The sequence below is a fragment of the Telmatherina bonti genome (genome assembly GCF_933228915.1).
Source record: "Telmatherina bonti genome assembly, chromosome: 15".
Taxonomy (NCBI): Eukaryota; Metazoa; Chordata; class Actinopteri; order Atheriniformes; family Telmatherinidae; genus Telmatherina; species Telmatherina bonti.
Window position 1 is genome coordinate 6,575,454 of NC_136613.1, and position 21,502 is coordinate 6,596,955.

A 21,502-nucleotide genomic window follows, 5' to 3' on the forward strand; every position below is an offset into this window, starting at 1 on the left:
AAAGACATTTTCAGAACAAATGCAAAGGATCTGCTAACTAAAGCAGAAAAATGTGACCAGACTAGATTATGACAATAATGAAATGTTTGGGAGCTTCTGTGGAAAGTTGAGAAGTGCAAACTCATTAGAAGTAGATCAAACTTCATAAGAGCTCCAGGTTTTGTAACAATGCAACAGATAATGTGGTGCAGAAAGCTGAGGTGTACACATACAGAAGCGTACAGCTGTCATTCTCATAGAGAAAGTTGAGGCCTTATCACGTTATAATGTGATAAGTTTATTGTAAAAATGTATATATAACCACTTGAACGCTGGAGGGATTATATCTCTCGGCTGGCCTGGGAACACCTTGGGATCCCCCGCAGAGGGAAGAGGGAAGTCTGGGCTTCCCTGCTTAGGCTGCTGCCCCCGCGATCACACCCCGGATAAGCGGTAGAAGAGGGATGGATGGATGGATGGATGGATGGATGGATGGATGGCACTTGAATGCAGCTAAGGTGATGTAGTTTGTATTCATAGCTATTCTCGTCCCGCTCAAGTTTCAATCAGAAATGATGCCATGTCAAGAGGACTGGACTCATTCTTCCTTCTGTACAGACCCATGCCTTTTACAACTGTCCAATTTCCTCATCTGAAGTGGAAAATGAACAAGTTCACGTTTTCACAAATGTGATATGTTTCATCTTTTTACAATAAAATATCAAGTTATAACATGAGTTTATTGTAAAAACATACAATAAACTATCCTTCGATGAAACTATCACATTAAAATGTGATATGTTTATTGTAAAAACATGAAACTATCATGTTTTAACATGATAAGGCCCAAACTTTCTTCATTAGGATGACAGCTCTATGCCTCCGCATACACGAAAGATAAATGATCTTGGACTTGAATAAGAAATGAGTAACAGCTGCTAAAGTAGAGACATGTCTATCTGCAAAGGCCACGTTAGACGGATCATAGAAATGACAACATACATCATGACTCAGCAAATTAATTAAGCTCCAGCTGATTCAGCAAGCAGTGATGAGTCAAGCAATGCAAGTGATACTGAGCAGACAATGCAGTTGTGTAAATATATGATCTCTGATGGTGTGCAACTTGGTTATCTTGTGTCAAATAAAAATCATTAAAACGTTGTTTTGTCAGATATGTTTTCCTGCTGCAAAGTGTTAATTTGGTCTTCTAGTAGCAAACTTTGCAGAGCCCTGATCTACGCTGGCAGGTGTGACTGTGTGTGCGTTAGGGCTGGGATATGCTTTTGGCCGGATTCGATTCAATTCCGATTTTTTTGTAGATTAAAAACCAAAGAATAAATTTATAAGACTTTTTTTTTGCTAGTAATTTTTCTTGATTTCAGTTAGGAGAAAACAACACAGCAGGCAGACCCTCATTCTGCTGCTATAATGCCCAAGAAGACAAGTAAAAAGATAAATAAAACCAATAAAAATGATTTTAAAAAAATTATAGTAGATTAATTTTATTTAATTGAAATAAAATCGATTTTTTAACAAAAAAAAAAAATCGATTTTAAAATTGTGAAACAAAAAAATCCAGATTTTTTTCGATTTTCCCACCCCTAGTGTGCGTACCTGATGCCGGCAGCCTGACAGATGTTGGACAGCGCCGACGTCATGATCTCTGCGGTCAGGCTCTCGGCGTAGCTGGTGCCATCGTGGCCGATGCCGCTGTCGGCGTTTAGGCTGGTGTTACTGAGCTCTCGTTTAGCCTTCTCCATCGCCATAGAGACCATCTCATCTGCGAAAACTGCCCTGTGGTCCAGGTCGATGTGGATCTTTGGAATCTCCACACTGGGGAGTCGCTCGACTCCTGAGTGACCCTCCACCCCCCTTTGCCTCCTCTGTAATATGGGCTGGTAATGATGCTGGCTAAGTTTGGTGCAGTACGGACACTCCTGGGCCTGACAGTAACGGCAGGTCCTCTCTCCCAAAGCGCGGACCCTTGCCGGCCCCTGAGACAGCCTCTGGGTGTGTGAATGTCTGTCTTGGCCTTGCGTCCGAAGATGCTCCCAGGCTGAATTTCCAACCGAAGCCAGGCTGATCTTCAGCGTGTCGTCCACGATCTTCCTGGCGTAATGCTCAATGACCTGCATGACCCTGCTGCTGTAGCCGCCGTCGTACAGGCTCCCTGTGCTGCGGTAGAGTCGGCTCTTACCCTCCTTTGACAGCAGAGGGCACGACAAGGAGTTCCTGATGAGATTATCTGCCACGTCTTCAAGTTTGGATTTCTTATAAAGACAGGAGTCGGTGAGCGACTTGGGAAGTCGAACGGACGACAGACGGAGCTTTCGTGTGACATCGCAGGTGATGTTGTAAGCTAATGACTCCGCAAAGTTGACCAAATCCGTGTAGTCCCTCTTGTTCTGCGCTTCAGAGCCCCTGCAACAACACTGAGCATCGTCACCTGGCTGAACTCCCGCTGACTCCGCCCTGCGTTTGGGCGAGGACGTCCCAGCCGAGGCTTTCCACTCTGCTGGCAGAGACTTGGAGGAGTGAAGGCGGGAACTAGAAGATCTTTGCTTTATCTTGCGACTGGCGTGAGCCAAGCCTAGTTTTATAGAGCGGTAAGCTAGGCGGCTTGCATACTGGTCCAGGACCAACTCCCTGCTTCCACCTTCCTTTTTCAGCACCTTGATAAGATAGCCGGCATATTCGTCCGTCACGCTCTCGCAGCTGGGATACTCCGAGGACAGGCCGGAGCTGGAGCTGGAGATGGCGCTGGAAGTGGAGGTGGGAGACCAGGAAACCGAGGCTATCAGGTCGTTGGACCACAGTTCAGCCAGCCTTCCTAACCTCCAGTCTCTGTTTTGCTCCGTGCTGGGATGAGACTGGTGTCGGTTGTGGCGATGCAAACATTCAGAGCCAGATCCGTTGAAGCTCCTCCTCCTCCTCTTGAGAGCTCTGTGATACGGACACAGCTGTCCAGAGCTCACCATCTTCTTCACGTCGTTTATGACCTCTCCCGCCACCTCGCCAGCGTACACCCACAACGTGTTCAGGGTCTGCTCCGAGAACTGAGCCACGCTGTCTCTCCTCCTTTCGCTGCCTTTTCTCGTCTCCGCCTCTTCCTCTGCTCCTCCCAGGGTATCCATCTCCGTTGCCATGGAGACGATGTGACACGCCAACCGCTCAGCGTAGTGAAGCGCTTCCTTGTTGGACATCTTTCGAGAGGACGGCTGGGTCGGATCATGAATGCCACTCCCGGCCTCTATGCCTCTGTTGCCTTCTTCTTCTGGCTCTTCCTCCTCTACATCCTCAGTGCCGTCCGCCTCCTCGGAGAGAGACCTCATCAGGCGGAGCACAAACTCCGCCTTTTCCGCCTCGGGAACGTCGTCCTTCAGCCCGGGACCCGGCTCAGGCTGGTAGTGAGGCGTTGGAGGTGGCGTTGCAGGGGAAAACTCCTTGGCCAGTTTGCTCTTCAGCTTCTTAGAAAACTGCTTTATTTGTTTCTCTTTGGAGACCTCAGTGGGCTGCTGAGGGGTGGAGGGAGGCGTACCAGGAGTCCCACCAGATTTCCTGCGAGAGCTCACAGCAGAGTCATCCACCGGAACAGATATCCTGTTTTGTCCACCTCCAGCTGTACCGGGCACATCAAGAGTATCCATCATTACAGGATGGCTTTCAACCACACCTCTCCCTCTGGGATCCACCTCACACTGGACCCTACCCTGCTTGAAAGATCCCATCTGGAACGAAACCGGAGCCACCTGCTCCAAAGGGACGCCCTGCCCAACGCAGCCGTCGTATCTGAAAGCCTCTCTGCCAGTTCCCAGGGATGACGGGGAATCTGCAGAGCCATGCTTTGAAGTGGAATCCCTTCGGCTTCCGATTGTCTTCGTAAGGAAATCGGCACAGTCGCCGAAACTCTTCTTCATCTTCGAGGCGGTTATAAGCTCACAAGCCTCGGTTACGATCATATCTACCATGTTGCCAGAAAAGTTCTGAAACGGAGACTTTTGTTGGGATGGCTCCCCTCCAGGTAGGAAGGCATGAGCATCGTGACTGCAGGGGGGAGCGTGTGAAGAGGATGATACTCTTTTGGGGCTTTCTGGCATCCCGGAGTTCTGCTGACATGCATCCTCTGTTTCCTGGAAGTGGGAGAGGGCTTGGCCTGCCTGGGGCACAGGAATACAGCTGGCCATGCCTGACACAGTGAACAAAGCATTCTTCACCGTGCATGTGGCATCCTCTCCTGATGGGCCCGGGGCTGCTGCACTTAAAACCTGCCGGTTGGCGAAGGTGCTGCAGGTGCCGGTGCCGGTATTCTCGGCGCTGACGTAGCAGATGTTGTCCAGAGACACGCTGATAGCTGCTTGGCTGGTGAAGGCAACATCAGTTTGAGATAGTTCTATGAATGCTTCCTGGATGACGGACTCAGACAAGTCTGAAGCATAAGAGGACACCACTTCCTCCTCCTCTTCCTCCTCTTCTTCTCGCCTGTGGCCAAAAGACCAATCGCTCGGTGTGAGAGGGGTTGAGGGATGAGAGAACTGACACACTTCCATGATGCCTTCGAACACCAGCTCCTCAGCCAGATCGGCAGCGAACCGCGTCACCGTGCTGTGGAAAATCTGCTTTTTCACCGTCAGGAACTCTTTCAGCGCCCCGGAAATGGCCTCGCCGACCAGGAAACCGGCCAATCCGTTGATGGCTCGTTCCTTCAGCACGCAGGCGCGCCGCATGCCGATCTCATGGAAGGCCATCTGGAAAACTGAGGAGGTAATTCTGGCAGCCAGGTGACACAAGGTGGTGGTACAGGAGGAGACGCCTTTCTGGAGGTCTCGTAGGGCGCTTCCCAGACTCATCTCCACCAGGTCAGAGGCAAACCTCTGAATGCCGTCCTTCAGAGACTGGGACTTCTTCTGCAGCTTGGCCACAGTTACGGTCTCCTGGATGTCCGAGAGCTTCATCAGATAGCCTGAAGGGTTTTGAAACTCCTTGTGGCAAACGCAGCTGAGGTTCTTATTGTCACTGATGTCGACGGCAGACTGGTAGCCGCACACGGATCCCAGAATTTCTTTAGACAGATTGCTGGCAAAATCTGAGTAGGTCTTGTACAGGGAGCAGAGATCCTGCGGTTTACGTAACTCTGAGCTGTCCTGCCAGTCCTCGTCTGTCTTCCAGAAGTATTCCAGAGGCCCACTAGAGTCCCCAAGAGGACTAAAGGCAGAGGAGCTTACAGGACTGAAGAGTGGGCCGCCGTTCTCCTCGGAGGGCGTCTGCACTGGCCGAGGGGAGTCTGGCACCTCAGAGGGAAGGGAGTAAGGAGAGCCTGGTTTCAGAGGAGTGGGTTTCTTCACATTGGCAGGGAGAGTTGGCTGGTCAAAGCGGTGTGGATTCATACCCTTGGTTGAGCAGCCTCTGGAAACATATTTAGGAGATGAGCCGCTGGGATTAGCCTCGTTGACAGCGTCCACGGGAAGAGTGAGCGTGCAGCTCTCGGAGCTCAGCTCCTCCAGGTCATCGAACTGGTCAAAACTATCAAAGAATTCACTGACTTCTGAGTCGGAGTCTTCAACTGGCTCTCTGGGCCCTCCTGGCACCTGGGGTATGTCCAGCTTGGCCAGCAGGCTCTTCTGGTAGCCCACCTCATCCAGGAAAATGATAGGGCTGGGGCTGGAGCAGTCAGACTCTTCGGATTCGCTGACGTGAGTCGATGGGGAGGGCAGACGAGCTCCGGGACTGCAGAACGTCCACTGCGATTCAACGTCTGATGACGACTTCTGCACTGTGACAGATACATCTGGGCCTGACTTCTTCTTGGAAGATGAACTTATGATGACACGGGAGCCTGACAGCTCCTTTTTCCTCTTGTGGGCCGGAACCGTCTGTGATGCCACGTCGCGTTTATTAAAAGAGCAATAAGGAGCTGCAGCTGTGGAGAAGGACAGGAAGGAGACAGAAGGAAAAAAAACCTCCATAAACATCATCTACTTCACATTGTCCAGGTAGACACACAAAATGATCCATAAATCTTTTTAAAATTCAGGTTTCCAAACCCACAGGGACTGTCTCCAGGGTCTTCCTCCTCCAGATGCTCCAGGGCCGTGACAAAGTCATCCTCAATCGATGAGACCGACTGGTTGGTGTCATCCTCCTCTGGCTGGTTGGGATCCATGCCCCTCTGAAGAGCCTGCAGCTCCAGCACATAGCGAACGCCTGCCGTGTAGCACCCCAACAAGCCCACCAGAGACGCCACAGTGGCCTGAGGGTAGACACTCATGTTGGGATTATGCCTGTGCACACACAGAGCCCTTAGCAAGCACTGCAAGAAGAAAAAGCACAAAAAAGGAAGAGAAATATGAAACTTTTGGTCCATCTAGCAGGTGGTTTGGAGAGAACCAGGTGTCTCCAAACCGGTAAGTCAACCGGTACATCTTGTGGCGTCTCGGTCAGGCCAGCTGTTGTTGTGAAAGATCTTTACTTTAACTAAATACACTCAATTCCCACAGATTTTTTTTTTTTTTATCTTACAAGATGGAGGAGGTGGGCAGGAGGAAGATTGTTATGTCTGTGCTCTGATTGCAACTCGTCAGAATATGTGCGTAATAATTCAAAACGGTGGGAGGTCTTGCTATCTGAACTGGAAAGCAAACCCACAGAATGAGCTGCAGGGACTCTGTGAACCCAAACAAGACGCACAGCACCAGGAAGGACAAGGACAAGGCGGCAGGCGTGGGCTGCGAAAACAACATCTGGATATCCCACCTGCGTTTCCTCACAAGTGTGAGAAACACTTGCTGTGTCTGCTGGACAGAGAAGGCCAAGAGAACGGAAAACAGCTCAAACAACAGCAAGAACGTACTTCTGCTGGTGGGAATGAGTGATATATACTCTGTTACCATGTTTATATGTGTTTTTGGTGTAAATGAACCGGAATTTTTCATGACTAAATTGTTTAATGGAGTGGTGTAGTTATATATTTTTTATTTTTTATTGTTATTTAAGCAGGCAAAATGGATTTTCTGGATGCTGTGTTCTGCTGGGCAAATTTACTTTGCCAAGGGAGGCATCATAGATACAATGTTTGATATTCTGGATTTTTTATTTTATTTTTCTATTTATTTTGCATTTGTGTTACAAAGTTTGTACTTTGAGAAAGTTTGAGAATAGAAAAGAAGAGAAACCAGAAAACACCTCGTAGAGAGAAAAAGAGAGAGAGAAAGTTAGATAGTTTTGTTTTTATTTTACATAAACTTGTATAAATATGTGCATAAGTGGCTCTAAATAATGTCTTATGTTGTTTTAAATAGCCACGGTCAGACACTTTAAACATACTGAATGTCAAAGACAAATACTGAATATGTATGAAAGTTTTAAATTGCTTTATTAGTGAAGTCTGGCTTGTGTGTTGTCCAGTCACACATTCTTACAGTTTTAATCTCCCCTTCCTTCCCATGTTTCCTTCTGCTTTCCTCAGCATGCTGACTGAGAGAATTCCTTTAAAATGGGAGGTGTGACACCCACCTGGATGCCAGCGTCCCTGTGCTCTGCCAGCCTGCGGGAGTCTTTCAGCAGCAGAACTTCTTCATTCTTCAGGCTGTGAACATGGAGAGACCGGAGGAGCTCACACAGCCCCCCAGGCAGAGAGGACAGAGCCTGGGGGAGAAAAAAGTCAACATGGAGTCTTCTTAGATTCAGACAAATGAAGAACTTCATGCAAAAAAACAGTAAAGTTTGTTGTATCTAAACGTCCAGATATCACCAGCATGGATTCCTGGCATGTTAGTGTACAAGTTATTGATGAAAACATACCTGCTGGGTGGCGTCATCTCCTTCACATTGTCCAGGCAGGCACACAAAATGAATCTGGAAGGGAAGCTCAGCATTAACGTGGCACTGAGTGTATCTGATGTGCATTTGTGAGGGCTGCAGCGCCGTTTGTGTGACAAACCTCCGTCAGCCTTGTGGTGTCTCTGGTTGGCAGCTCCAGGCAAACGCTGCACAGCTCCTTTTTATTCCTGAAGAGGCTTTTGGCAGACTGCGCTCCACCGTCACGCACAGTCTGCAAACACACAAATGCCACATGGTTAGTCCTCATGAGAAATTGAGAGTCCATGCATTTGTTTGTTATAGTTCATGTCGAGCAGGGCTCCGTGTCTCTAATCCTACGGAGATGGTGTAACACCAGGGCTGGGCGATACGACCGAAACCTCATATCCTGTGTTATAGCCATGTTGTTTATTTGTATGTTTTTGTACATAACATTATAATGGAACCATTTTTTATTGTTATAAGTGATGTATTATTTATCCTGCTATGGAAAATTTTGCTAGGTTTTGTATAGTTTTAATAATATTTTTGTCTTTATATGTTATAGTTAAATTGTTGGAAACCTCACGTCCTGCAACAGTGGCCAGAACAGGTTCTATTATGTTTAAGTTACGTTGCCACTACATCCTGTTATAGCTCATTTTACATCCCCATAATGATATAAAACTGTGTAATGTTGTGTCAGACATCAGTTATGTGTCAGATGTTGCTAGGCAACAGCAGCAGGGATCTCCTTCCATCTGGGGGAACTATGGCCGTATGACGTTCCACAGGTAAATACCTGCTGCAGCGTTTGGTCTGGAGTTTATTATGAGCTTTCGTCTCCACTTGACGCTGCTTTTGCTGCTTTTACTCGTTGCGTCTATTCTTTATTCTGTATTCTTTATCCTGATTCCTGCAGGTGATAAAATTAGTTAATTGTGTCGGAGTCCGTTGTTGGGACTGTGAGCTAGTCTGTTGTCGGTTCCACGTCGGTCTTTTTATATATAAACTGCATCCAGACAGAAATTTCCTTCTTTTAGGAACAAAGTCATCAGGTTGGGTTGGCTGCTCATCTGTTATCTTCCTCCATGTTTGTTTATATATTGCAGCCGTAAAGCGCATCTTGATGTAAAATACTGCAGTAAAGCAGCTTATTGTGGTGTAAACGATGGAGCCTCATATGACATAATAAACATTTTCTATATTCCAAACGATACAGCTGTGCTCATATGTCTTCATCCCCTTTCTTTAAAGAAAAGGTTGAATTTACAACAGTCACTCAAATAACTGGAGACTTAAAAAAGGAACAATAACTAAAAATGTAAAAAAATATCATTTAGTAATATAAGACACTTTTTTCATTTAATTGAGTTGAAGAAAGAAGAAAAACAAAAAACAAATGTGTCCTGGACAAATGAGAGACTTTTCTGTTGAACAGTGGGACAAAATACCTGTCAACAGGTGCAGAAGTCTGACTGAGAGGAACAGAAAACACCTGACTGGAGCGGAAACATTAAAGGATTCTTCAACTAAATATTACTTTATGACTGATGGAATATGTAATAAATTATCTTAATTATTTGCTTTTTTTTTAAAAAATATTTCTATTGAACCAGAATTAGTAAATAATGTCATGATTTTCATACATTTTTTATTTATTACTTTAGTCAATTTCAGCTTATTTTACAGGCAGCTGTTTTTTTTCCTTCTTTAATGAAAGGGTATGAATAAATATGAGCACAACTGTACATATTGTCATATCGCCCAGCCTTAAGTCACACTGCTGCAAAGAAGACGTGTCAGCATGTTGCATTTCTTCATCCGTTTCACATTTAGAAGAATAACATACAGGAATGGAAACAGTGTGAAAGTATTTACAAGTGCAGGAAAAAGTTTCTAAGCTTACTTGCAGTCGTTTCTGTTGCTCTGAGGGCTCAACGCACTTTGCAGGGAATGCTAACAGTCTTCTTGCAGCACAAAGCTTCCTAGCTTGACCCTGAGCTGATTTCTGCCTGTTAGGTTAACTGGAGAGTCCAAACTGACTCTGGGAATGTGTGTGACCATACACAGCTACTTGTCTTAGTGATCTCTGTAATAAACTGGCAACCTGACAACTGCGGTGGTCTTCTGCCACCTTCAACAACCTGAACGGGACGAAGTGAGCACATGTGGACACATGCACGGTGGAGCAAATGTAAAAGGCGCGTTTTCTTTCTGTTAAGTTTCCCCCAACCTCCAGGGGGTTGTGTTACATTTTGTTGTGCAAACTGGAGTCATTTAAGGTCAGTGTTGTCAGAAGGCATCTTTCTATGGTGCTTCTAGCATCGCTCTATTGCAGAGGTCGCCCAAGTTCGGTCCACAAGATCTACCATCCTGCAATCCTTCTCCAACACGCCAGAATCAAACAGTTGATTTCCCTCCGCAGCAGGTCATCCAGCTCTGCAGAGGCCTCATTTGATTCAGGTGTGTTGGAGAAGAGTTGCATCTAAAAGTTGAAGGATAGTGGACCTTAGGGCTGCTCGACTACGACAAAAATTATAATCACGATTATTTTGACTGAAACTGAGATCTGGATTATTTAACACGATTATCCAGTATTTATAAACAACGCTGCGTGTCGTGGTGTTCTAGACTCCGTGTTGTGCATTATAACCGTCTAATGGACGGTTCCGAGTTGTTTAATCCGCTTTTACCGCTTATATAGGAACTATTTTATACGTTTTATACCAAACAACCGCTGTCAGGCTGCAGCGCGTTTCTCTCATTCACCTGTTAAAAGACGGCTGATCTGAACCAGCTGGTTAACGCGTTGCTATGGTAACGCCCCGTAACGGAGGGACATTACAGTGTTTAACTGACCGAACTATGTATAGGAAAATAATGCAGCCAGTTGTCACTGACAATGGTATAAACTATGTTTAGGTGAACTTCCACAACCTACTGCAGTTATTCTACATTGACCTGCAGCCGGAGCCGACTGAGACTGGCCGCCTGGGAGTGCTTTAGGACGGGAGAGGCTCCCGCTGCTCCTTCCTTACAGTAACTGCAGAACAATATGTGCCTTCAAGTCAGTCGCCAAAACACCAGAAAAGTCTCTAATAACTCCAGTAAAAGCTGCTAGATTTGTCGCTTTTAACAAAAAAAGTCTCCAGATTTAGCGAGAAAGTCGCCAAGTTGGCAACAGTGTCTGAATGAAAGCAAAGCGGCTGTGGGAGGAGTTTACAGCACAGCGCTGCAACGCCAGAGACGCTCGATTAGCAGCTGAAGACAGCAGGAGAGGAAACTGCAGAGAGAAAAATAATCGCTGGAATCCCAGATCGTACTGAGATTAAAATCTGATTAATCACCCAGACCTATTAGACCTCGAGGACTGAATTTGATCACTTCTAATGTACTTCTATTGTGTTTCGTGGGAGGCTTTGGTGTTTTGTTTGATAGAAATGATGTTTAATGGCAATGGAAAGAAATCCACTACCTGATTTTACAACAAAGTAGGAAGAGTGACGGTTAGTCCAACCCATGTTCATGCAGTAACAAGGCCAAGCTAGTGACGACCAGTAGCGTCGTGCTGGACGCAGTTGCCACGGCAACCTTAAAGAGTTCAGTCAGAATATATCATGTTGCCTGTCCGTCCTGCAGTTGGAATGAGCTTTTTAACCAATCAGACATCGCTGCTACAGACATTATCAACTGCAGATGCTAAAAGATCTGAACCAGAGTCCCTCCTTGAAAGCAGGGGTGTAGATGCAGCTGAATGAGAAACAGAACAAAAAGCGTCCCAGTGGACAGACCTCTTTCCGGACTGAAGCCCTGGACCTCACCGGGACTCCTCTGATTCGGGCACAGGCATCCATGGCAACGGAGAGCCGCACCGCAGCTGGCTGGCAGCTCACCTGGAAACCGTCAGGAAACAGAGAGAGAGTTTTAAAGTACAAGGTCTGGCTGAGCTTATTTTCTAACATCATATATAAACAGTAAACCTCCTGGTGCTGCTGCTCTGACAGCGCCACACGGTTCAGACAGTCTCACAACAATTACCTTTGTTTTATATACATCAGCTGTTAAACACACACAGAGGGAGAAGACACACATTATAGGAAGAGTTAAAAAGCCGTTCCTGCACCTGCGTAGCCCAGATGGACGTCAGACCTGCGTGAAGGCATCATGAATCATGCTTTTAAAGGAGGCCTAAACTTGTCCCGCTGGTAAGGATAAGCTAGCATAGGTCATGCTACTTTGATATTTTGAACCCAGCCCAGCCTGCATCGAAGATCAAACAGTGTGGTGAGCGGATTGGGGTGTGTGTGTGTGTGTATGTGAATATGTGTGTGTTTGCTCTGAGCAGGGGAATCAGACTTGGTAAGCAGCATGAGAGTCCAAATAGAGGAGGCAAAATATTTACAGTGTACAAGAAGAAAAAGTTTCCCAAGAAACCCGAACCTTTCCTTTGAGGTGTGATCCAAGGCGGCTAGCCGAGTCTAGATGTAGGCAGGTGGTCCGATTGATCAGCCCATCCTGCATCCTGAGGAGCACAGGGGCAGAATGCATGCCACTGCTTTCCACTGGTGATCCAGGACCTCCTGGCTTCTCGCGGGTCGTACAAGAACAACACAAGCAGACACTGCTGCCAAACCTCAGCTATGCAGAGCGTCCGGATTTAATCACGAGGAGAAGCACAATGACATCTTTTATAGCTGAGACTCACTGAAAAATCAATCAGTTCCTTTCTTTTTTTATGATAAGCCAGAGATGTTTAATGTTTAGCTCTACGTTGGTGAGAACCAACAGCAGAAGGCTGTGGCCTCATAATGACATGTGTATTTAGTTTTAGCCCCGCTTCTGAGAAACTACAATTAAGTGCAGCTAAGTTCAGGCTTACTGACATCTTCAGAAAGTTCTCATCCTTTGCACAAAAAGTCAAACAAAGCTCAGCAGATCCAGCCAAAGGACCGTGGAGGTGATCGTCTCAGACAGAACAACAACCTGTCAGAGGCAGGGTCTGTGTAGTCTGAATCCTGTCTGGTTGGGGGCCGGTGTGGGTGGCCGGAAAACGAGATAAACAGAGACTAAAGGAAAGGAGCAAAGTCGGGAGAACATGAGAAACCATCACGGCTTACGACGACAACAAACACAAAGCTCTAAGGGGCAGGATGACTGTACAAGAAGTGTACAGAACATTTAGAAGATAAAAACGAGGCTGAACACTCAGAATATTATTGTTTTGGGGGATTTTTCTAAAATAAATTGTTCGTGTTTTAACAAAAACACCTAATTGGACATCTGTTGACTTGATGAAACTAATAAATACACTGCTTGTCCCCAACAGGAGTCCTCAGCTGGATTTAACTAATGCTGGGCGGACACTGTGCGATTTTAGAAATCTGACTGTCGGGGAAATGCTCCCGCTGCACGAGCGGGTTCGTCCCTCCTACTCTATCTGACTCTACGACATGTGTACTCACACTGTACGACTGCTGTCAGCCACCATTATTGACAACCACGACTGGTTGTCGGCGTCAGTCGGCGTGTGACGGCACGACGTGCTCGAGTGTGAACAACGAAAAACAAAGGTTCCTAGTTCCTATGACAACCACAGCGTGGCGAGCAACAAGATGGCGAGCAGGCAGCAAGAAACAAAATAAAAAAAGAAAACCTGGTGTTCTCTCCATCGCTCTACTAATCTCTCTTCTAGCAGCTGTGTCCACCGCACACGTCTGAAGTTGGGGTTGCCCGCCATTGTTTAAAGCTCCACCGGTGTCTTCTGCGCAGGTGCGAACGTAGAATGGTGACGTAACACCGCTCACACTGTACGAGCGACGGCGAACATTTCTGACATGCCAGAAGTTTGATCGGGAGGTCGCAGCATCATCGTTAGAACGTAGCAGCAATTAATCCTGAGTGTTCTCACACTGTACGGCTCACGACCTCCCGACCGGACATCCCGACGCCACGATGTTTCCACCATGACGCAGCGTGGTCTGCGACAGCAAAGTCGTGCTGAAATCCCCATCACAGTGTCCGCCCGGCATAAGATAAGGATGTTTCGGTCGGTAACAAGTTACTGAACCGTAACTGGTGCCGTGGGGAGTTTCTCATTTCTTACACTAACATACCAAAGATGGTTATAAGCAGCAAGTCAAAGAAAAGATGTGAAATTTATCAGTCCCCAAAGAGAAATGTAAGGTTTTCTTGTTAAATGAGTCCATAATGAGTAATGTAAGTTCTGAATGTGATGGCTGCTGGCAGGAAGGGCCTCCTGTTTATGTTAAAGCGTGTAGAAATGCTCAGTATGTTCAGCGGCTTGCGCAACATGCATTTAAAGAACAGTCCACACAGAACACAGAACCAGAACATATTGGTCAGTTTCTTTAGGTCTCTGGTGCTGATCCTTCAACACTGCAAAGTCCACAACATCCTTATAGAAGACGTGCAACACCTTTGTGCAGACAGAACAATCTCAGCTTTCTCAAGACGCAAAGTCTGTCCGTCTCAGTAAGAACTTGTCATACATGTCCAGTCTGATCTCGTGCTAGCAGAATGTACTTATATTCCTCCACTTCCAGGAGATAAACAGTGTTTTATTTCTTCCAGTCATCTCTTCTGTCGTCGCTAATCATTTCTGCACCATCTTACCAACTGATCGAACAGTTTTCTCTGTTCTTGTCCATCACTGATGCACCCACAACTGCAGAGTAATCAGAGTATTTCTGCAGATGACAGGAGTCAAAGAGAGATCAATGAGCTACATCTCAGACTCTCCAGGCATAGACATAATATACGTAGACACCCCATAGTATCACGCTGTCTATACGTCTCATCGTGTCGCCATCTTGGATGGCTCTCCCATGCGCCTCCAAGGTATCTGTAAGGTGTAGGTCCAACCACAACAGGAACTTTTACCTGATTTATCTCACTGTTTGGCTTGTTACAAAGGTCAGAGGTCACTGTAAAACATTAAAAACTATTTTTTATAACGCTATTTAACTAAGACATAAGGTAGCTATAATGTAAATAAATGTATAAATGAATTTGATACTAACCTGTTTGATTGTTTATTGATGCATTTGGATTTATCTGTTTTTATTTTGTCAAGTAACAAATTATTATTCAGCCTTGTGAAATGTAATTCCACATGATCTACTCAATATTTCGCCGGTTATAATAACCGTATGCTAAACAAAATACGGGAATAGTTGCTGGCTTTTCTCTTGACTACGGTTGACAGGGGTGGGAAAATCAGATAATAAAAAAAAAAAAAAAGAATCGAATATCTAGATTTTTTGCTTCACAATTTTAAAAATGATTTTTTTTTTTTTTTTTTGGTTAAAAAAATTGTTGTTGTTTTTTTTTTAAATTAAAAAAAAAATCCATTATAAAATTTTTGTCATTTTTATCGTTTTTATTGATCTTTTTATTTGTCTTCTTGGGCCATATAGCAGCAGAAGGATGATTTGGCTACTGGGCGTTTTCCAAATTGAAATCAAGCTAAATGACGAGCAAAAAAAATGTGGGGGTTTTTTTGTTTTTGGTCTTAAAAAAAAAAAAATCAGCAATATCGAGGAATCTTAAGAATCGCAATTTAAATTGAATTGGCACCCAAAATATCGTCACAGCCTTAACGGTTGACTCTTTCTTTTTTACATTTATTAATTTGTCAATACAGAGATACAGTTGAACAAAGTCTGAAAATAAAGTATTTTATCAAAACTGTTCAATATAGAAGAAACAAGAACAAAAACAGAAAGAAAGAAAAGAGACATTAAATAAATAGAATCACATCAAACAACTAGAAAAGCAGTCTGAGAGTAGGGCTGGGCGATATATCGAATATACTCCAGATATGGTGGCTAGTCCCCTGTGCGATATAGAAAATGCTTATATTCCTCATATTGGAGTATCCTGTTGTCACGCAGGTGTTTTTAGCTGCGGGGTTTTCTCCCTCCTCCTCGACTCTGCACCGCTTTGCACAGAGAGTTAAAACGAGCGCACCTCGTTACGTACATAACGTGAGCTACGTGCTACGTCATGAGAGGCAGCGTGGAGCCACTTTCTCGCTAAATTTGGCGACTTTTTGTGAAAAGCGACAAATCTAGCGACTTTTACTGGAGTTATTGGAGACTTTCCTGGTGTTTTGGCGTCTGACTTTAAAGCGCATATTGTAAAGTTATTGTCAGAAGGAGAGTCTCTCCCCGTCCTAAAGTCGCTCCGGCTCTGGCTCCAGCCAGTCAGAGGAGCAGAGAGGACACCTGCACGACTCCACCTACAGTCACAATGAACAGCCAAATCCACCTCTGATCCCGCTCTGGATTACAGAGTGGGACGTAAATTACAAAGTTTTTCACGTCACGCAAAAATAAATCATTATATTTGATTACATTCACAGCCTCTGTCACTTACTCACCTCATCCACTGTGTGTGTGACACAAGCATATTTATCTAGCTCCTCATGTCTCTAGAAAGTACAGAAAGCAGTGGGAATCAAACCCTGAATTAAAAACTGGCTGAAGCCGTTTATTGGAGACGATACGAGGACATTCTGCCTGGATTATAAGACTGATTTCTATGCTAAACTCTGCGATTAAAAAAATACAGGACAACTCAAAAACGTGTCCATAAAGCAAAGCCTTATAATAGTTCATTTGAAAAGTCACTCCTAGAGCACCTATTTTCATACGTTGCATTTATTACATCATGCAAAGTCACTTTATTTTGTTTTAAAATGACATGTTTCTGCCACTGCTTTAACTGTTCAATAAATACGGTTTTGATCAGTTTGCTTCCTTACAATTTCATCCTTTTGGCATAAATGTTTAAAATCAGCATATCTTAATGCAGTATGAACAATTATGTTTTAATGGAGACACAAAATCATCTTACTGATGTGATTGTATGCACCAAAGCATTAATTCAAGGCTGAGGTAAATATCGAGATATATATCGTATATCGTGACATGCCATAAAAATATCGGGATATTACTAAAAGGTCGTATCGCCCAGCCCTATCTGAGAGCACAAACCTCCGCCAAGCGCCACATTTCTCCCCATATTGTAATTATTTCTTCTCCTCCTATGATGAAAACTCTAAAGGCCCCCTATTTATTCATATTCTGGATCATAGTATCTGGAATGATTCCTTTACCTGGATCAGTCTGCGATATGTTTTACAACCTGTTGGAAGCTTGTCCTGTGTTTTCACCTTCGCCAAGGAGGTCATGTTTTTACGTTTAATCTGTTTATTTGTCTGTTTGTGTTTAAGATAACTGAAAAAGTCTGCCAAACATCGAACGTTTGCAAAAGACCAGGATGTGACGTCACCACACACACACGTCCTCTGAAATAAGTCATATAATGGACTGGTAAATGTAGGCCACGATCTTTCAAACATCGTATTCCAGAAGTACGTCTTAATGCATCGGATCGCATCTGATTACTGCTGGAGATCAGATTTTAAAGCTAAGCAGACTCAACACTTTATAAAAAATAAAGCTATCTGAGAATGACTTTAATGTTCCAGAGAAATTGGCGTTGTCGCCTGAATATCTAAATGAATCGATAACAGATTGAATCATACTTTAAACCAAATCAAATGTAGTTGAATGGTTTTAGTAGTGACAGCCAGCTATTTCAGAGAGCTGTGAGGAAACAAACGAACTGAGCAAACGACGGAAAGAAAAGTAAAAACAAGATTCCTTCATAATGATGGAAGAGACACAGAAAGCCATTCCTTCAATCTATTGCTCCAAAAACTGCTTCTGCAAGCTGCTGAATCATGAGGTGGACTTAGTCCTGGTTTTTTTTGTTCAGTAAATAATGACAGCATATGGACTCACATGCTCATGTTAATCTGATGTGTTACTTCTCCTAAATCCTACCTGGTGTGGATCAGATTAATCTACATATGTAGATACTTGACACCTTGTAACTGAAGTTGATGCTTTTTTTCCTCTCTAAAGTGATTTTAAAAGCCAATACGGCAAGATCTACAGCAGTAAAAACTAGGGGAGGGGTAGGGTTAAAAATCGAATATTGGGAATTTTTGCTTCACAATTTTAAAATCAATTTTTTTTAAACAAAAAAAAAAGTTTTTTTTAAATAAATACAAATAATCCATTATAAAATTTTTGTAATTTTAATTATTTTTATTGATCTTTTTATTTGTCTTACTGGGCATTATAGCAGCAGAATGATGATCTGGCTATTGTGTTGTTTTTTCTTATAGAAATCAAGAAAAATGACGAGCAACAAAAAAAAAAAAGTTTTGTACATTTTTTTCTGTTTTTAATCTACGAAAATCAGCAATATCAAAGAAATGTGAGAATCACAATTTAAATCGAATCAGTGCCCAAAAAAAATCAGAATTGATCGAATTGGAACAAAATCATATCGTCCCAGCCCTAGTAAAAACAGTGTCTTTTCTACGATGAAGTAAAACGGCTATGTATGCATAACATCATCCACAGGAAATAAATAAATAAAACAATAAAGAATATTTGTAAATTACATGAAGCAAATGTCTTTGGCTAAAAAAATTTTAAAAAAAAGATTAAAGGGAGATCCAACAAAGTTCGTTATGTAGCTGGAAAAAAACATAAATATAAGAAAATATATTGACAGCGATACAAATAAACACTCATAATTTACAAATAAATTATTCATAGGTAATTTCTGTCCATCTCAAATGGGGACCTTGTTTTGGTGTGAATTGTAAAACATCACAACACAATTTTCTTCAGAATGTTTTTATGTACAATACGACTGTAAGACATATAGTCCATGGGCCAAAGCTCAAAATTTTACAAGACGAAACTTACTTCTGATTTTTAAAAAGATCCATGTCTGTCGATGATATTTTGGTATGATAACCCTTTCTAACTGGAAGCTGTATCATTATTATCAGCACATGAAGTTACCCGACCCCCATTAGAAAATTACATGTATCCTGGTGCATATCCTGATTTACACTTTGGTATCGTACACCTGTCAATGTTCAACAATATTGTCTTTGGTATCATTTTAAAGGGGGGGTATTTCAGTTTTCATTCAAGCAAAGAAGTGAATCCCTAGGACCAATACAGAGGCAACTGCAGCTCTTTAAAGGTGGAGTATGTAAGATTTTCAATATTTTCAAAATAAATTAACTAAAAAAATAACTACAATCATAATTAGATAGTTTGTTTTTTTTTTTAAACATGTAGGCTCCAGTCTGTCCATATTTTATGCGTTATTGAATTACAAGTTTAATTAATGACAAAAAACCTTCTTAAATGTTTGCCTACCAGTTAAAAAAAAAAAAAAAAAAAAAAGTGCTTTTTGTCATTTGTCATTAATTAAACTTGTAATTGAATAACGCATCAAATATGGACAGACTGGAACCCACATGTTCAAAAAACTATCTAATTATGATTGTAGTTATTTTATTAGTTAATTTATTTTGAAAATATTGAAACTCTTACATACTCCACCTTTAAACAATAGACAACACTCATTTTTACACAGTTTTCGCCTAAATTATATACCATCTTTAAGCCCTGTGTCATCTGAGAAAAACAATAATAATAATAATGATAAAAAAAACAAAAACAATAACAATAATAATACTGTCACAAAAACACCTGAAACGAAAATATAATGTCACACACACATCTGCATCAGCCCTGCTACTGACAAAATGCACCGTGGCTTCTGACAACAGTCGTTTCTGATTGATACAAACCTCTAAGATAGATGTTAGAAATGATTTAAGATTTTAATTCCTACGCCCACCATCCAGGCTGGGTGTTGGGAGGAGAGACTGGCTGGTACCCCGCCGCAGCCAGCAGGCCACAGAGGAGCCTCTCACCGTGGATGCTGATGGACAGTCAAGACCATATATGCTCTATGCAGTAAAAACCCAAACACGCAGACGGCTAACTAGCTGGATAGATGTTATATCTTTGCACAATTACACGCACAGACCAAAAACTTAGGGAGTAAATTAAAGGACAGGCGTTCACAGCAACGTAAAGCCTCCATGCTGGTTGACAAGCTGTCAATCACTGAGCTAGCAGCAGAATCAGGCCGCAGACGCATCGCTCTGTTTTCACCCCATGCTAGCCAGCTAGCGCCTAACACACCAACATAACCGTGACATTGGGGTGAATTCAAATAGCAATCTCAAAACTGTATGCTGTCACAAGCCGTTTATTTAAAATATCGCTTTTAGCTGTTATAAAATCATTTCTCCTCACCTTTTCGTGTCGGACTCTGCAGCTGCAGCGACGGGAGCTGCAGTGTTTGATGGGCGATGAAGGAACGATTCGGCTGTTTGGAATTGGCTCGCGGAATCCAAAACTATGGACAAATATCTTCATATAAAAAGCAAAGCAGCCCATAGTATATAGAAAATATGTCAGTAGTAAGTAGTAATTGTGTTTTTCATGACGCAAAATTGATAATAAATGTGAAGGTTAACAAGTCGTTCATTTAGGATCGATTTGATTAACTCCCAAAAGTAAACCGAGCTTTCCATCCACGGCCTATCGTTGAGCTTCCAAAGTCTCCCATGAAAACAGGAGTCAGGCATCACTCGTCGCACACAGATTCGACGAAACAAATCGAACTAGGAAGAACAATCAAACTCTGGAAAAAAATAAACGTTCTACACAGCCAAATTTTACATTGTTAATTTTCTTTAGTTCAGTCAACTCCATTTATTAAACAGAAAAGTCCATAAATACATACATAAGACAGACGAAATATTGAAACAAATTTATTTAGCTTTTGTATATTTACACAACTTGGTTACAATGTGTTTTAAGATAACTAGACTGGTGACGTAACTTCAGCTAATATGGTTTTAATAAGCCCAAATGTGAAAAGAGGAAAAAGAAAAGGTAGATTATGGGTTATAGAACTACCTATATTTTATTTATATATTATAAAACTGGGCTGCATAACCTCAGAACTCATGTTAACATACTTTTGTACGGGTTATTACATTGTGAATGAATTAATGAAAAATTATTCCTATTTTAATTGTAATTGAATATGCATTGTAGGACCAGATTTAAGACAACTGAGTTCCTGTTCTTTTTAATATGAAAAATGTGAGATGAACAATTTGAGATTCCAATCCATACAATGCAAACAAGGGAAACTGACTGGGAGGAACATGGAAAAGTGCAAAAGTTTGGCATAGAAATCTGTCTTGACCAGTTTAATCCTCAAATTGCTTGATCCCTTGATAGCAGATATGTGAAGGCCAACAAACTCATTAGGACTATCACTGGGACTGATAGGGTCACTAGCCCAAAAAAAAAAAAAAAATTTTTATAACCTTTGAATTACTAAAATATAGATGGAAAAGTGCTGCAGAAAACCACAGTGTGACGGTTTCTGAATTAGAAGGGTAGGTGCTCTTCTGTTTACCCGACAGACCACCAATAAACGTGTCTAAAGATCTTCAGGTCATGATTGTTTTGTTTTTTTTTAATCTCTGAAACAAGATAAAGGTCATTTGCATGTTTCCTAAACTCTTCCTCAGTTTATTTTTCAGTAGTTGTAACAAGCTTTACAACCAACACAGAAGACAACTGGAATATCATAAATAGTTTGGATCAATTCTAATTTTATTTGCACATCAAACAAAAGACATACTGTACTCTTTTTCTCATTAAATGTAATTGCCAGTAAACTCTGAGATATTTTAGAAATATTTTCCAACATTTGCCAGTAAACGCAGAAG

The 21,502-nt window shown here is 42.8% G+C and overlaps 1 protein-coding gene across 2 annotated transcripts in view; it reads right to left on the reverse strand.

The window, feature by feature from the left end:
- The window catches only part of akap11 (A kinase (PRKA) anchor protein 11), a 33,347-nt gene extending 13,298 nt beyond the window's left edge, over positions 1–20,049 (reverse strand). For both annotated transcript variants that reach the window (XM_079254611.1, XM_079254610.1), the window contains exons 1-7: positions 20,007–20,049; positions 11,571–11,672; positions 7,919–8,029; positions 7,780–7,833; positions 7,492–7,623; positions 6,028–6,289; positions 1,597–5,899 (exon numbers count right to left, since the gene is read on the reverse strand). In XM_079254611.1, coding sequence (XP_079110737.1) covers positions 1,597–5,899; positions 6,028–6,289; positions 7,492–7,623; positions 7,780–7,833; positions 7,919–8,029; positions 11,571–11,633 — 4,925 coding nt within the window. In that variant the 5' untranslated portion in view covers positions 11,634–11,672; positions 20,007–20,049. The remainder of the gene's footprint in view (positions 1–1,596; positions 5,900–6,027; positions 6,290–7,491; positions 7,624–7,779; positions 7,834–7,918; positions 8,030–11,570; positions 11,673–20,006) is intronic.
- Between the last annotated feature and the right edge of the window lie 1,453 nt (positions 20,050–21,502).